At 32.2% G+C, this 18,397-nt stretch overlaps 1 protein-coding gene across 3 annotated transcripts; it reads right to left on the bottom strand.

Moving 5' to 3' along the window:
* Positions 1-123: 123 nt before the first annotated feature.
* On the bottom strand, positions 124-18,174 carry LOC131853328 (uncharacterized). 3 transcript variants are annotated; one of them, XM_059204187.1, is made up of 5 exons: positions 18,008-18,174; positions 7,381-7,561; positions 3,464-3,581; positions 2,666-2,939; positions 124-800 (listed from the first exon to the last, which is right to left on the bottom strand). In XM_059204187.1, exons 2-5 carry the CDS (start codon positions 7,550-7,552, stop codon positions 663-665), a joined length of 702 nt encoding a protein of 233 aa, XP_059060170.1. In that variant the 5' UTR covers positions 7,553-7,561; positions 18,008-18,174; the 3' UTR covers positions 124-662. The 3 variants fall into 3 exon arrangements, with proteins under 3 accessions (XP_059060170.1, XP_059060171.1, XP_059060172.1); XM_059204188.1 differs by having other exon boundaries at positions 2,674-2,939; XM_059204189.1 differs by having other exon boundaries at positions 2,780-2,939.
* Between the last annotated feature and the right edge of the window lie 223 nt (positions 18,175-18,397).

Genomic DNA, 18,397 nt, shown 5'->3' with positions numbered 1-18,397 from the left:
GAGTAAAAATCCTAAGTATAAAAAGCTTTAAATAAATGTATAAAACAATTATTATAATAATATGGTAGTATTATACAAAGAAAGGATAAATTATATTTCCATTAACTTGACGTTTAACAAGTCATTACTAACTACTAGTTGTTTAATAATTGTCTCTATATTATGTTCTATTAATACATATTATATTAACACATAAAGATATAACTTTTACATAAATTAATCTGATATTGACGGTTTTTTTATAATAATATGCTATGGCTTTTGTTCGAAAACCCCTAATAAATTATGTTACCTGAAAAATAGTAGTAATAAACAGGAATTAATTATTATACACTGTGAAGTCCTATGTAGAAAATTAATAACTATTTTTGACATAGATACATATATTTGTCAAAAATATGACATATATAGACAAGTTATGTGTTCAGATACTATTAACAGTCACAAATAAGTGTTAAACATTGATATGTTACACGGAACACATTATTCTTATCCTATTTTCACATAGCCAGAGCAAAATAATCCACCAAGCCATGGAATCTAATTAAAAATGAACACGGATTTTTATTAATTCTAAATAATAATAATTATGTATATAATTATACTCCTCGAAATTAGAATATGTTTCATGTGCTGTTTCTCCTGTCGACCACTCAAATTAATTATGTATAGACTGCAATGTACGCGTACCGGTCTTGGTCCGCTGCCGGCAAGTCAGTGTTTAGAGTCCGGCCCCATGTTAGAAGGGGCGACACGGTGCCTACCACGGGCGCAGCGCGGGCTACACTTTTTACGAGGCGCTGCAACAAAATATAAAATAAGTCAATGGTAATTGTAACTGGTATAGCCGGTCTACTCTTGAAATCAATTACTATCGCTCGCCATTAAAATTGGATTTTGTATACCTACTAGAAATATATTATTTACTTATATCGTGGTATTAGGTTACAAATTAAAGGTATCGAAAAGGGTTTGATTAAAATTAGACGCAAGAGTAGACCTATAGATAATCACACTTTATAATTGTCTTATTTCACTTTAATAATAATAGCTACTCCATAGCATGAGAAACAGTAAAATGAATACCCAAGAAATGAGATGAAATAGTATTTTTACTGGCCCCAAGTGAGAAGTAAGCTTGTTTAATTTATTTAGTGTAGGCGTGTAAGTATGCTATTTATTAACTTATTAAAATGGGATTGTATGGCTATTTTAGAGCAAGGGTAGACAACAAGACTGTTACATGATGACCCGGCGACTGCGAAATCGAATATGAATATATAGGGTGCTACCAATTTATCTCTATAGGACATAATTAACTGCTACTACATACTATTAATTGCCAACAAAAAAACTATACCTAATCTTATTAAATTGTAGTGATTTTACATCTAAAAAGATGAAAAAATCACTACATACGCAACGTACATACGCGAGTATGTAACTCATATGTCTTTGTGATTTATACCTGCAAAAGGAAATTGTTTCCAAATAGAACTCACGTTTGTCATAAATAGGTACCTATATGACTTTGTTTTAGAGATAACCCGAAAATATTGCACATATTTTCCGGTTACGATACTTTTTAAAACTAATGTAACAAATCTGTTTTATAAATAGATATTTTTATATTTCAAACATTTCTTTAAAAATAAAGAGTTTTAGCAAGTATTAATTACTTTAACAGATAATTTAAAATGCACGTAGAAAATGATAAAGTCCGTAAATATTCACAATGATGGTAATTTGTTAAATGATATACATTGTATTGTATAACTAACGTGACCATTTATTCTTTGACTCAAAACATTATTTATGTCAGTTAATAGACAGTCAATGAAAAAAACATTTTCTTAAAACTTTATTCAGAGATGGTTAGCCTAAAACTAAAGTATTATTGCAGAAACAAATTTAATTTAATATAGCTAGTGAAATCTTTATCATTCTCGGCACGTTTTTTCAATATTCACCTTAATTATCAACATCAGAACCAACACGCTCGACTTCACAAATTTTTGCGGAGTCCGAAAATGAGACATTTTAGTGTCCCGTTTTATATATACCTAACGCTATTAAAAGTAGAATTTGTTATGGTTAGGTACTACCATGTTTCCAATTTCCCTATAGTTAGATATCCAATAAATAGCCTAATCCCTCTTATTGGAAGTTATTACCTTATTAGTTATTAGTATACATGCTGTAAGCGTTAATATGAGGGTTAGTTTCTCGACACCTTTTTGTTCTCTTGTATTTCCTGATTATAACGACACGTTCCTCTACACCACTTGCAAATGATGAAATAATTCGAAAATCAAATTCATAATATATTTAGATTGATACGACTAACTATTAAAAATTTATTCTAAATTAAAGTACCATAAAATAATTATTTTATGCTACTAATAATTATTGTAATTATTATATTATATAAATAATAATTACAAAGCGTTCATATTTTTGTAGGTACAAATAAATTACCTTCTATTCTATTCTAATAGTCAATCAAGAAAAAGCGATGATGGTGTAGTTATAAAATTGTATTGAAATTAGAAAATTCGTTCGATCATTATCATCGTCATGTACCTACATCGACGAATTATATAACCAAATAAAATTATTTGTAATATAAACGAGAGAACAATCTAGCGTCGATGGATAGACACACCGTGTTACCCATGAGAGTGGATCGCCGTCGGCCCGAGCGGCGCTTGCGCCGGCACCAACACCGGCGGCCCCGTGCCCGAGCGCGCCCGTACCCGCGACTCCGAGCGCGTCCCACCTCGCGCCGCGCCGAGCCGGCCCTTCCTGTGCGAGCTGAGCCTGTGCTGCTGCTTGCTGTGCTGTCCGTGCCCAACATCGCTGGCGCTGATGGTCCATCCTGTTCAGCCGAACGATCTGCTATCATATGCGCTTCTAAGTCATCCAGGGGAGATTCGGAACTGAAATATACAAATTCATTGCTGTAAACTGATAATTTAATGCTAAGTTATCCATGACTTGTGGATTAAATATAATTCGTACTCTAAAATATCATATAGGCAAAGAAAGGTTAACTTACTGAAAGGGAACAACTAAAGTACTAAGCGCTATTTTTTAAGCAAGCAGTAGACGAAGTGATTTGTTTTTTTTTTCCTTTTATTTGTTTCACAATTTTTTTTTACGTATTTAGTTTTGATTTATTTTAAATCTTAGGCTCCCGTTGCGATTTGATACAGTGATTAGAATTAATAGATTAAGGCAGTCTTCGGATTTACATACTAAAATAAGTAAGGTTGTAAAGATAATGTTTTAAACCTACTAGTATAAAACATTATCTTTACAAACTTTACTATCTTTAGAACTAAATTGACTATAGTAGGCAACCCTGTGTGGTCTATATTATTAGATATACCTACTACAATATTACCACTCTTCTTTAATAGGTAATGCTAATGATGTGACATTATAAATATTTGATACTTACTATGCACTGATGGAACAATATTTACTAAGTTGTTCCCATGTACATCCTATTGTACAACATTCATCTGCTATGCCTAGTTGCCGTTTCCGCCGCACCACGGCACCCGTTTGCTCTACCACTGTAACAATTCACATAAATTTATATTAAAAAATAATAATAAATGTGTTTTTTTATAATAATAATAACCCAGGTCCTATACCTAAGATATCTATCTAGTCTAAAACCAAGCAAATTCTGTAGTCTGGGTACTAACGAACTGTTAGAAATACTTGTATTGTAATATAAATTGGTCTGGATGTTTTATATCTACATATTATAGATCTAAAACATCCAGACCAATTTGTACAATCATAATCAGGACTACTACCTAATGTTTGTATCGTATGCGAGGAATTGATCCATGTACCACCAAAAGTAAGCCGGTCAAATATGTTTTATTCATATAATATATATTCGTGACTTGTGAATTGTGCTTAGGTACCTACATATACCTAGGTACTATGTAATATTATTTTATCTGTGCCTATTCGTACCTACTGTCGGGATTTCTTATAGTCTAACAGAAAAAATTAGAGTAATTTTTGAAATTTGTTTTATCCTACAGTGTACCTACAATAAATTATATTGTTAAAACTGTGTAGATTGCTAAATAAATAAATTTGTGATTTATTAAGAAGCTAACAGGACGTGTCGTGACTTATATATGTATTTTTATACCTAATTCATAAATAATATAATTAAGTTTTTTAAAGAGGAAGTTTCGAATTCTACCTCATATTATGATAGAGAGAGAGACGTTAGAACTTTACGTTATAAAAAATTATAATAATAAAAAATATACATAGATACATGTATAATTAATTAACTACATGATGGACACATACAAACATATTCATGATAATTAATTAATTGAATTAACTTGTTGTCGGTACCTACTCGTATATTATAATTAAGACAAGTATAAGTAGATCTGAATAACATACTTCTTATGTTTTCAAAGTTAACAAACTATTTTTGCCTCTTGGATAAATCTTAAATTACCAGATTCAACTCTGTAGGTAAGTTAAAAAAGTCTTAATTAATATAATTATGAACATTCAGTCTTATCATATCGCTGAGTTGTACAAACTAATTTATAATTTATAACAAAAAATACTTGAAAATTAATGAGTTGAATATAAGAATATTTATCAAGAGACAATTGCTTACTAGAAGTAAATTCCGCTACTCTACCCGTCGAGAAACCGATATTCCCAAAAATATATATGAATCAATTATTTTCCTTCAGTAAAAATACGTTACGGTTACATAAAAATGTATTTAAGTATGAGATTTATAGAATTTAATATAAAATCATACGGAACGGTATTTCTGAATATACCCGATTTAAACAGAAATGTGAGTAAATCATTATGAAGTAATGTTTTACATCTCTATTATAAGTGTGTACTCGTATATTCTGGACAAGAATTTTTTACCCAACCCACTCGTGATGTAATTTTCAATTTACATAACATTTTTAATATAAAATATTTTTCATAAATATAACATAAACTTATAATTTATAGGTACTACCGATATCATATTATGTACGCAAAAAAGCATAGTTAAATAAAAACTTCCTAATTTTTGAAGTAATTTGAAAAAAGAAACATGTATAACAGCTGACTTCCCGTATTAAAACTTAATTATACCTACTTACAGCAAATTACCGGAACATAATATAAAAAATCTGAATGACAAATGATTTCTAAGACATGATTTTTATTAATACTTATTTATTACTAGAGTAGATAACATTTATTTTAATTACCGACTTAAAAGGTCACAGTTAAATATCGTTTATGTAAGTAAAGCTTGTTTTTGCTGTATAATTAGAGGTAGAGTCAAAGGGTCACAATGATAGTGAAACAATCAAATACTAGATAGTTTATAATTCTATTATGGAGAAACTATAAGGGCCAACATATTAAATAAAATTTGTTTATACCTACTAAATAGTCACTATTCTAGTGTATGGCGGTAAATAGCCTTAGTACCAAACAGTTTCACCCCGAAGTAATTTATTACATTATCTATTTAAATAAATAATTTGCCCACTATGTGCGTTTACTTGAATTTCACATGTTTCTTTTTATTTATGTATGGGGAAGTACTTAACTCATATTTACATTTTTGAGGCGAGAGCATTTACTACCCAACTTCGACCCCCATGCCTTGAAATGTGGCCACGAACCTTGAAATTCCTCTAACTATCTCGTGTAAGATAACAGTCGTGGTAAGGTATATTTTTATTGTATATTATTTATGTAGGCCCATCTTGTTTAACTATCTGCTGTATGTGTATATTATATGTACTTTAACACGGATTTATCAACATTATTATTGCTGATTAAAATACGAAGTTTACGGTACATTCATCTCTGACTGGGAATGATAAAGATACATATTTAAAATCACGAATGTTGTAAATGATTAATTATATTATGTTGCCTGTGGAAATATTTACTCATACTTATGAGGTGCAAATGAAACTACTTACCAAATATAATAATAATAATAATAATAATATCTCAACACAATTCACACAGCGCCATCTAGTCCCAAGCTAAGCAGAGCTTGTGTTATGGGTACTAGACAACTGATATAAATACATGGATACATTTTTTTGTAAATAAATACATATTATACATAGAAAACACCCAGACCAATACAAATAATCATACTCATAAATACAAATGTTTGTGCCGTGCGAGGAATCGAACCCAGAACCATCGGATAGTAAAGCGGTGTGCTAAACCACTAGACCACCGAGGCTGTCACTGTATATGTATATATCACATTTCAAATGTTATGTATTTTATAAATATAAATCACAGGCTAGTCTAGAAATAAAGATAAACAGGTAGATAATATATATATATACATATGCACTTTTATGGTACCTGCAAATTTTATAATTAATATTATAATCATTTTTGTAGCCTTTAATTTAATATTATGTCACAAATGTCACAATTACAACTACTGATAACACGAATGGAATGTAATTAAGTAGCGTGAAATATGAAAATAAACGATACAAAGTCGATTCATCTAAAAGGAACTAGATATCGTTGTTGACATATACCTATATATTTTATTTATATATTTAGCTTAATGTACTTATGAGTAATGATCCTGACGACCTTCTCGGAAGTTATTGATAAAGGTGTTGCCTTGCGGATGTTAATGTTTTTGTATTGGAAATAACAAATTTTCTAGTAGGTTCCTATAAAGTAGAAGTAGTGCCCTCACCATGAGTCCTCTCCATAGGCCGAGATTAATGTCTAGCAGTGGGCAGTTAACATACGAATAGTTTTTAAATCTATTTACGTGATTGTTTCCGGCTTTACATAAAATCCTGAGTATTATGTAACCTAGTATAAACTTGTAAATCTGTACATTCACCTAAAAGAATATTCAATGCCTTACCTAATGTACAAGGTCAAATGTTTTTGTGATTAATGATATGTACGTATATTTATTTCATCGACATGGCCGAACCCGGATTTCTAATTTAATTACTAATAATTTGGTAAATAACAAGAAGATTTCCTTCACTATGGTGTTGTCGGTTTTTCTAAAGAGTATATGGGATTGATTTAAAACGATGCCCCCAGACACTATGCTTAGATTATTAGCTATGCCATCCACAAGGGATCAGTAAACCGAAGAGCCTAAAATGGTTTTAGTGTGATTCAAGAGAGGTTCTTCTCACGAAGGGATGTATTACTGTATGCTGTATTACTTCTTTGAATGATATTCAGAAAATTAATCAAATTCACAGCATAGCGAAAATATACTTACAGTAAAAAAAATTCTATGGATTTAGACGAACCTGAAAAGAAAATTGTATTTATACCATATATACTCACCAGTAGGTACGTCCCAAGAGGGACTATTGTATGCGTGGCAAACTCTGCTCATGATTTCGCCCAATTGGCGCCCGCAAAACTTGACAGCAGTAGTGGCAGCTTCTGTTTTCGACTGGCACAGTAACGCCGTCGCAAGCACCGCTAATGGTATGTTTATCATCATACTCTTCATTCTGATGTTCTGAAAATAATAATTAATGAATTGAAACTACATCTACAGATTAAAAGGAAGAATTAAATATTTTATGTACAAAAATGAGATAAATCGAGATGTTTAAATGTGGTTAATAAATCAAATATTTTTTAAACAAGATAGGCAGAGCAAATTTTTCTTAAGATATAAAAATATTTCACTATCAGTATAATAATATTTTTAACTTGTGGCCGATAAGTTTACCTGGTAGGTACATATAACTGTTAATATTGTTTCAATGTAATGTGAGCTACAAATGTGCGTAATTCGAGTAGATTCTCGCTTATATACTAGAGGGTAAGGTGTAACGTGACACCGCCGCCGCCCTGCAGACAGGAATAGGGATCCCTTATACTTTGTTTCATTTCCTAAGTGAATTACTTCGAGTGAAATGCATTTTTCCCAATCTAATTGACTACTACTTTCAGAGGATAGTGGTGAATAATTCCTGGAATTACGAAATAAACAGTATATATGTTTTATCTAATGGCAGTATAAATCACTGGCCTCATTGAGTCTACTATATAGTATCGATAAATCGGTTGTTATTATTGTATCATCGTTTAATTATTCAAGAATATATAGTAAAAGAATGTAATCATTAAATAATCATAACATAAGTTAAAAAGAAACACTTTTACGTTTCATCAGAATTAATATATTGCACTTTTTATTAAATGAAGGTAGTACTTTTTTCTTACCCTAATGGAAAAAAATTAAGTGAACCAACTCTATTCTATGTGGTAGGACAATAACAACGATCGAGAGAAACACTGCGGCTTAGGAAGTATCTTAGTAACTTTTCTGTTATATCTATGTTATTCTTGTAACCAGACCACAGCTTGCAAATCAGGAGCTAGTGGCGGCACAAACAGATGAGACGGCTTTTGTACAAAGTATTCCACTGGCAAGATATGGATTGGATGAAGACATCGTGTAACTATCAACATGCACAAAAAGATAGTGAAATTAAATAATCTATAGTTACAGTATATCTAAAACTCAATATTTGTTAGTTTGTATTTTTTTTACTAACATATCTACTATTCATCTCATCGATATACAACTTTGTCGCCTTATTAAAAAAAGCAACAAACTGTTCTCGCACTAAGAAAAAGGAATCATTTCTCATTTCTTTCTAATATAACCTTTTTTAACCTTCTTAAAAAGCCTTTAAACCGTAGCCCATTTTATTAATCTTTAAAATTGGATTTGCTAAAAATGTTGACGCCGCCAAAGCTTGACCAAAATTTGTTGGTAAAAATAATAAGTAAGTATTGTACTTAGTAGACAGAAACTTATGTAAGTGAGTAGGTACTTTTTATTACCAATAGGATATTAACTTGTTATTGAATACTGTTTATTGCGATTATACGCTTAAGTACCTACGATAAGTCATTTATTTACTACATGTTATATCGTATATCAAGGAAAGTTAATTATTTTGATCTTATTCACGTGAACTTCAACATTGGTGTTTACTGTTACACCAGTAAATCCTTATACACTGATGTGTCATGGGCTTCTAGTATTTCATCCTGTAGCGTTATTCTTCCTGTTTATTAACCAACTTTAGTAATTGCCTAGTACTATTAATTAGATATATTTGTATTACATATTGGAACCCTGGACGTGGTAACAATGTTATTCGAGTTTGATGGAAAAGATTAGAACGATGTGAATAAAGTATGTCTAAAGTCGTGTAATTTCGTTTATTCTTCATAAAATTAATCCGTACTTGTATTTAGTCATATTTATTTTATTTTTAATGTATTATACGTACATATCAAGTACCGATATTAATGAAAATAGATTTTTTATCACAACAACACAATATTAACAAGTAGATGATGATGATGGATAGCTTATAATATAATTATAGTTTGCCCGTTATTAGCTTTTTATAAAACTAACTTGCAACAAAGCAAAGAGTCTTAAACAACTTAGCCAAATGAAGATGACTTCACCTTCCTTGTTCATAAAAATGCAAATCAGCTTCTTCCTTTCGTTAAGTGCCATTCCATTCCAGGAATTGTGTAGGGTGGGTGCTATATTATCGTTTTGTTAACATCATGGTATAAACGACTGTTTTTTATAGATAAATAATGCACCGAGGACGTTCTATTTATAGATGGAGGCTCGAATGTGTCTGCTTAAGTATTGCAACGCGAGTATGATGTGTAAGTGCAGAGGACACGCTAGAAGCAATACTACACCATTGATAATAACGATCGGCAAAACTAGTACGCACGGGGGAACGCTCGGTTGCTCATATCAGAGTGTTTGTTACTCGAACTGCTCATATATTAGCTGAATATGTCAGTATTGCAAGTTACAAATTAACCACCACGTACATACAAAGTCACAAAATGTTCAGTCTCTAATACAATTTATAATTTATTTTTCTTTTTTGATAGCATAAAATTAATTATATTTGTGTTTGTTTAAATATTATTAACAGAGTACCTACTATGATTTCACCAATGTAAACCTAATCTGATTAGCTTAATTATTTAGGATGTAACCGCATTGCGATGCGTTGTTTCTTGAAAGATTTTTTAATACGTATGTGTTAGCTATCAAACAAATATCTATTTTCAAATTTTTTTTGTCTTCTCTATATTCTCTTAAAATGAATCCTAAGAGTCATTTCCACAGTCAGTAACTCCTAGTCAGGTATTTGGCTATAATTAAGGTGCTGTGGCAGAATTCTGCTACATTATATTTCAAAACAATGACCTTATATTAAACTAATAATGGATATGTTTTTTCTAAATCTACAAAATTATACACCGAGAAAGTTTATTTGCATTTTGAAGAACTTCCTTATTGGAAAGTTTAAGAATAATTTTGCCATTCTACGTAGTAAGTAGTTGATCAATCACGGGCAAAGCGCGTGCTACGCCACATCTAGGGTTACCAACTTTAAAAAAATTAGCCTCTTGCTAAGAAATAAAACATCTGGTCAAAATAACGTATATTAGCTTAATTTGAATTTTTAATCTCGTATATCGTATTATATATATTGTATAGTATATATTGTAATTTGACTGATTTATGAATATAGATCAAAATATCGTAAAAACTTGTACGAGCATGAAAATGCCCTCGCACTAAAACTTGTACGAAGATTCCTTTTTCTTATACCATAATGGAGGCAGTCTGCCATACAGTCTATCTGTTGGTAAGCATTACAGTTGCCTATGCCTGAAATACCAAGGGTGTCGCGTTGTATATATATATATCTAGAGAAAAAATACATATACACATCTCTAGAGAAATCGTTGGTAGGTCACCTCATTCCACAATCAGATCCTACGTGGGAGGAAAATGTTCTGAAACCACACTATCCGTGACTATTCTAGCACCGTCGGCAACCCTGGCCAGCTCACTGTCAGTCTCGAAGTGCGTTCGCGCGTCCTGCTCTTGTCCGCCGGGTGCCCGTCTCGCGTCTGCGCCAGCGTCTCTACCCGCGCTCTACCATGCTCCCGCCCAGTGCTTGTGCACTCGATTGAATAATTACATATGAATCTGATTTGACTTGCAGCCTTGCGTCTAGTATCGCAAACTAATTTTTTTTTGTAAAAAAATATCAAAGGCAGTTAGGTTTAATTTAGAGGACGTTGATACTTTTAAAACTCATTACAAGAAATATTATAAAACTTGCTCTCGCTTACAACATCAAAAGAAAGACCTAAACTGACTCATGAAGGCTCCTTATCCTCCGGTATTAATGCAAGAGAAGTGCCAGTAAATAAATAATACTATGGTAAATAATGTCCATAAATATTGTCATTATTCGGATCTTTTTATACCTTAAGGAAGTTCATTGTCTGTACAAGTCAGAAACCAGGGGTGTGGTAGCGAACACTTTGTCGCGTTCTAATTCTTATATATTTTCAAGCTTGCCGTAGTGATTGATGAATTGATACATTTATGTTACTTCAAAACTATCCGTAAGTGGTATACTACAGATATTGGACAACCGAACGAAAGCGAACTAATCTATCGATAACGATTCGATCACAACCACGAGCATGAGATGAAACGAGACAGCAACGTCTGGCATATTTTTCTCTTTATGCGTGCATTATCGATAGATTAAACTATTGTGTATATTGTATTAGGGTAGAAGCCATTTTGTCTAGGCTCTCAGGAGTTTATATGCCGGACGGCATAACACCTGATTATATGTGGATTATATGTAAAAGAAAAAGTAAATTACTACAGTAAATAAGTATATCTCGGCGCGAAAAATATTTACTTCAGAAAATTGAATTCCAATTGTATTAACTAACTAAAATTGAATAAGGCATAAGTTTTTGTTTCTGTAAACAGACAGGTGTACAATAGCAGAAAAAAATATTTGGTGCTCGACCTCCCTGATCCTTGTTCTGAGAAGTGTCGGATTGCTAAAAAATAAAACAAGATCTCAGGAGTCGGGTCTCCTGGATGTTTAAGAAAACCGTTTATTTGACCTTTAGCGATTCGACTAGAGGTTACACAGAGGGTACACACGTATACCTATGTGATGTGTTCGTTTGATTGTTTTCGGTCATGTACCTGTCCTATATTCATTCAATATTTTATTCCTTTGGTTGTAAGTTGTAAATTATTCGAAAACAGAATATAGATTTTATATTCGTGTTTGATATAACGTTATTATGAAATTTAATAATAATAATAAGAACATTGTTTAAGGACATCCTTTTTTTAATAGTAATAATAGTATATTACTATTGTGCTTTGCAGTAATGTAAAATTGCAGTGAACTACATATGTATATATATATGTTACTGTAATTACATTTATGTTGCATAATTAGGAGTTATTAAATTTGACACATTAAACACCATGCCGCTTTAAATGCCAGGTTAAAACCTATGGCCTTAAAAATAACGTTAAGTCACGTGCTTACTTTTCTGTATAATCAAACTAATGATATAATGATGCTGCGTTGAATAAAGCTACTTAATTGCATTTACTCACGATTTGATTGTTACGACTTTATATGGAAGATAACACTTTAGTAAAGTACGAGCGTTAAGCATCATAACGGGTAAGTCGGTCGAGGGCTTGTAAATTTGACATCAATCAAATAATTACATCATATCACAGAGAGGCTAATTAGAGAATTTGCATACTTATATGTTTAAAGCGATAGCACAATAGTAGCTAAAAATCAATAAACAGGAAAAATTTGAAATCTGTTTATTTATATAATTATATAATAATTATTAAATAAACAGATTATTAATATTTATATAATTTATATAATGTCCTAGCTACCTTTTCTTATCAATGACTCTATCTATTGCTGAAAACTGTATATATAATCCGTTTTGTAATTTAAAAGATAGAACCGAATAGACAGCGGCGGCGACATTGTTTTATACTATGTACCAAAAGAAAATATATAGGTACCGATTTTTTTTGCATTATTACAATTTATACTTCGCTTTTATTTCGTATTCTCATTTTAAAGTTAAAATTCAAATCTTCCCTAATAATTATATCTTCAGTAATAATATAAAGAGAGTACAACATTTGTACGTATGTACATGTTCACATGCAACTTGACTATGCGATTTCTTTTAAGCATGAAGCTTAAAAGAAGCGTCTACTTCTTTATTTTTTCTCGAATTTCGTACTCAGTAATCTCAGTAATAAAGAGGAATACTAATAGTGAAGCAAGTTGCTTCATAGCAATATTAGTAAGACAGACATAACTTTGTATCTACCAAGTATTCTTCGGGTAAGTATCTGATAGGTAGACGTGTTTCATTCAATTCAATTTATAAGCGTCCTTAATATCATGTGAGCTAATAGTACGTTTAACCACTTTGATTTTTGCAATAGTACACTGTGGTGATGTGATGGCTTGTAGTAACTAGTGAAAAGTTATTGCAATCAAATATAATTAGAATACCTGAGATTATATCTACATTTTTTAGATAAAAGATGGCCTATAAACTTCGTCGTAATACAATCCATCTTTACATCATATTTCTTTAAGATTGATAAAGCCGTTTAGCAGTAAAGGTTACAAACAGGCAAATAACTTGAGAATTTGGTAATATTTTTTCTCGAGGATTTTATAATATAAGTAATCCAATTTGTCGATATTTTTAAGAATCCCAATTAGAGTAGGGTAAAAACATGGAAGTCTGTTAGGACTTATAGTACAAAATAGTTACCATTTTCTTTGTCCTGAGACCAAAAGATAAAAGCGTGACTTACTTACATAGTAGGCACTAACTTGTCAGTTCATAGTATGAAGTTCGTAAATAAGAATTCAATGTCAAACAACAATTATTTTCGGGATCAGCTCAGGTCTCATGGCAACACGTAACGTGAACATACGGCAGACGATGGGAGCAGACGGAAGTAACTAAAGATAAATTAGGAGTTTGCGGGGTCAAGTGTAACGTCGGCTCACCCAATTGTCGAACTGCGACGGTCAATGGCTTCAAATGTAGGTATAGGTATATAAAATAATAGATAGCTTGTTATACAACAAATAACTATTTCTCACAACATTTTCTCCTTTTTTAGACAAAAGGTAGTCAATGTCCGCGTCCTCTTGATATAATCGATTTTCTTTACAAATTTGATTAAAATCCGTTCATCCGATTCGAATGGAATGTAACAAACAGACAGACTCACTTTCACAGATTTTAATACATTGCTTTGTAAATATAAAATCAATTATCCAAAATTATTAGTCAACAAGGAAAAAGGTAAAAAAGAATCATTAACGCGTGATTTTGTGATTTTTAACGCGGTCCAAATTGATCGTTTAAGATAATCTAAGTTTAAATAGAAGGCTAACATCTATTCCATAACCGGTTAAATTGATTTTATTTCGCGATGTCTAAAGGATTAATAATATTAATGTATCAGAACAATTCATACAGCGCCACCTAAGCGAAGTAGTGCTTGTGGGTACTAGACAACTCATACACAGTATTGTATTTTATACACAATATATATCTAGAAAATACTTGGACTGATACAAACAATAATTCTCATGTATATAAATGTTTGTGCCGTACGAGGATTCTCTGGTTTGCTTAACCGCTAGACCACCGAGTCCGTCATCTATGGAAAATAGTATACTTATCTCCAATATTTGTGGATAGAAGTTGAAATACACATAATTATAATAATTAAATACAGTATAATCTAATGATCTAATTAACAAAGAAATAGTATTTTAGTATTTTTATATGGATGTCAATAAATTTCATTTGAATGAACACACAGTAATTAATAAAAATTAAATTATGAAGAAATATACAGTTTGGTTCTAAGACATAATAATATATAAAACTTCTATAATATATAGTAATATAATATAATATATAATAAGATATAAAACAATTCCCGAATGAAAATGTATCATCACTTCAGATCTTTTTTGTTGTTTACATATTTATCAGACCAAGGTTTGTATGTCTGTAGTAAAATGTTTGAAAAGTCGCACGCAAATATAAGTAGGTTTGTATTAAAAATGTATGAATTATTGACACGTCAGGTTATAGTTTTTTTCTACCTATTCTAATTGTTGACCATGACTGGCATTTATGGGTTTTTCGGGCGAATTTATTCAATTTGTGTTGTAACGATTTTATTTTTTATTTTGTATGTTGCCTAATTATTTTTACAATACCTAATTATTAATTTGGTTTTCTTAAGTATTTAGTTTCGAGATAGATACAAATATATGATGACAAATGAAATGACAATGATAAAATGACGAGCAGGGGTCACGTGTGTTTGTGCTCGCGTGCGAATTGCACCCATTTTCGACCCCAATTTAAAAGTTGACCTGTTGAATGAAGTTCAAACACCCAAGTTTATGTCCGCTGGCCAGTGATTTGTTTACCTACTTAAATTTATCCAATGAGGATAAGTAAAATAATTTAATTAATATAAATTTTTACCATACGAACTACTCTATCTTACCTAAGTCCTACTATTTTTTAAAGAAGAATAATAAGAAATAGTAATAATACTAAGAATGGTGCAAGTGAAGGATGATTGAATGAGCATAAAGTAAGGTAAGTTAGCCCATCATGGCTAATTTGCCAAGAATTAAAAGTGATGGTTTCTAAGCGGTGCCGAGTGGAGGTTGGCCTGACGCCATAATAATAATCCCATTGCTAGCAATATACCTACTATATACTGCTAGCAACGGATTTACTAGTACCATTACCAACAATTCATTGCCTCTCCCCTTTCTTAATATAAGTACTTATACTTCCCTATCTATCTCATTGCTTTTTGAATTTAAATTCAGGTATTATGTAGGTAGGTGCGTCCAATTGTCTACATATAGTTTTATGATTTGAAATGTTTTATATCAAAGTTATGTCTGTCTGGCCGGCACAGAGTTATAAAGCTTGGTAATAAAGACTAAACGCACTGGTTTCATCCACATTTCTTAGAATTTCCATCTAGAATAGCGTATGATCGTATCTACCTACCTTTTACGATCGCTGCGTTGCAACGTGTACGTGGCGACTATAAAACTGACATGGACATATCATACTTTGAACTTGATAGATCTTCAATAATATGCTCGCTTCATCTTGTTTTTTTTAACCGTTTCGTCGCCTATGTGCATGAAACACACTATGGACATCATGTTATTAATAGATATGTGATGCCCGCATGAGTAACATGCGTTACCATGTCTGAGGACTAGTATGTCATTCGTCCTATTTTGTTATTTCACTATCTTATTTGAACCTTTAATCGAAACACATCTTACAAAGCTACTTATACCTATAAATAATTTATACAGCCAATGTGTCCTTGTATTTCTTATAGCAAGAATTTTTGAGTTTTGTCATGTCAACTAAATAATGAGTGAAAGATATGCGAACTAGTTCACGTAGTTTGTAATTTTTATGGATAATAATGGAATGGTGCACCTACCTGCGCTTACGGTATGTGTTGGCGGGGCACCAGTGGAAGATGATAAGACTATGCAATATTATGTTATTTATGATAAGATGAACACGAGGTCAGGTCAGTTAGCCTATTGTGACAAATTCAGTAGGAATTTACCACGAGGGTTTCCAGGATGAACCGCTTGGAGGTCATCGTGACATGGTACAATGAGATCATCAATCCACAGTACTAACCCTTACCCCATGTATTTGGTTTTTTCCTGTTGATAATGAAATGATGCTCCCGCCTGCGCTAACGGTTTACGATGGTACCAGTGGAGGATGATAAGATGAACATTTGGTCTGGTCAGTTAGCCCATCGTGACAAATTCACCAGGAATTTATTACGATGGTTTCCAGCGGGAACCGCGTGGAGGTCAACCTGACATGGTACATTCCTAGTAATGGGATCATAAGTCCCTATTACTAACAATCTCCTTCCCCCTGTATTTGGTATTTTTTGATAACGACATAGTCCGTGAGGTAGGAGGTCATTGTAACTATACCTATATGATGTCGGTAATAGCTGTACCAGTGACTTCGTTCGCCTGGTATTGGGAATAACAATAGGTTGTAATTTTTTTGTTTATGAATCGATTGGAGTCATTTAAAGTGTATATATTACTATAAACATGCTACAATACTATACATCGGTGAAAACATATGCAAATTGGTTAAGTCTTTTACGATTTTATTATAATTATGTAGGATGATGAAATCGGAATTTGTAACTACAATTGTTTTATTGAGCTATGTTAAGAAAAGTGTTCAGAATAAAATGTGCCTTTATATACGTATTTATGTGTGTATTTATTTACATGAGTATATGTTCAAACACCTTCAGACTATGTGGGTAATATGAATTTATTACTTGTAGGTATGTTCTTCAAAGTTGGTGAAGTTAAATTTATTTTAATAATATAATGTAGTAGGTTTAGTTTTTAATGGTAGTATACGCAACAGCATCCAATATGAAATTCCGTATGCATTTCCTGAAACCTCTATAGTAATGGCAAAATAAAGAAATAACAGCACAAGCGAAGATGCGGGAAACTGTCTATTTACGGATACTTTTAAACTAGATCAACCAGTTCATATAGCATAATCTAGGTACAAGGTAGGTGCCTATCGATATCTGTTTAGAAAGTAAATTTAATTTAAGAAGGCAGGTCATACTTTATATTATCGCATATTAGAATTATTGATAAATACAACTTTAAGATTCAAGAATAGTAGCTGTATGTTATTAGCATCCCTATTTCGTTGCTAATTTCTGAATATTCAGATAGACGATATCAAGAATAAAAGTAACTTTCTCGGCGTTACAATCGACTATTTCTAACAATTGTTTCTTTTGTACTACTTAGCCATAAGGCCATCGTAGCAGAGTTAGGTGTAGGTAAAATATGACTATTATTATCATTGTTTCGATAAATAAGCCAAATGCATATACATACTTAGTTTTTACTGTGCTTACCTTGTAAGGTCAATTACGGCTTGATGACCGCCGTGAACGCGTGACGAGGGGACTCGCCGGCTGCAACTAGTCGCCGGAGCAGGAGACCGCGACACTTCAGTGATGTGACGCGATGCTGCGCTATGGGCGCGTAGTCCGCCGGCTTTGTACACGCTGTTTGCGGTGCGTCGTCGCTCTCGTTTATAACAGACGATGGGCGGCGCGCGCGCATTGCCTTACCGCCACGCCCGCCACCCGTACCGCCCCCCTGTCGTCTACGATAAGCGGATTCCCCGAAACTCATAGCCCAATTTATCCATAAACCCCATAATTCATACTACTGGATCGTAATTTTAAAAAAATAATTTTAAACGGCGTAGTGTCACTAATAAGAGACGCAGTCGTAGTAGA

The sequence above is a fragment of the Achroia grisella genome, unplaced genomic scaffold, assembly GCF_030625045.1.
Source record: "Achroia grisella isolate CSIRO2021 unplaced genomic scaffold, CSIRO_AGI_Agris_v1 utg900, whole genome shotgun sequence".
NCBI classification, from domain to species: domain Eukaryota; kingdom Metazoa; phylum Arthropoda; class Insecta; order Lepidoptera; family Pyralidae; genus Achroia; species Achroia grisella.
This window is presented reverse-complemented; position numbering and strand designations above follow the sequence as displayed.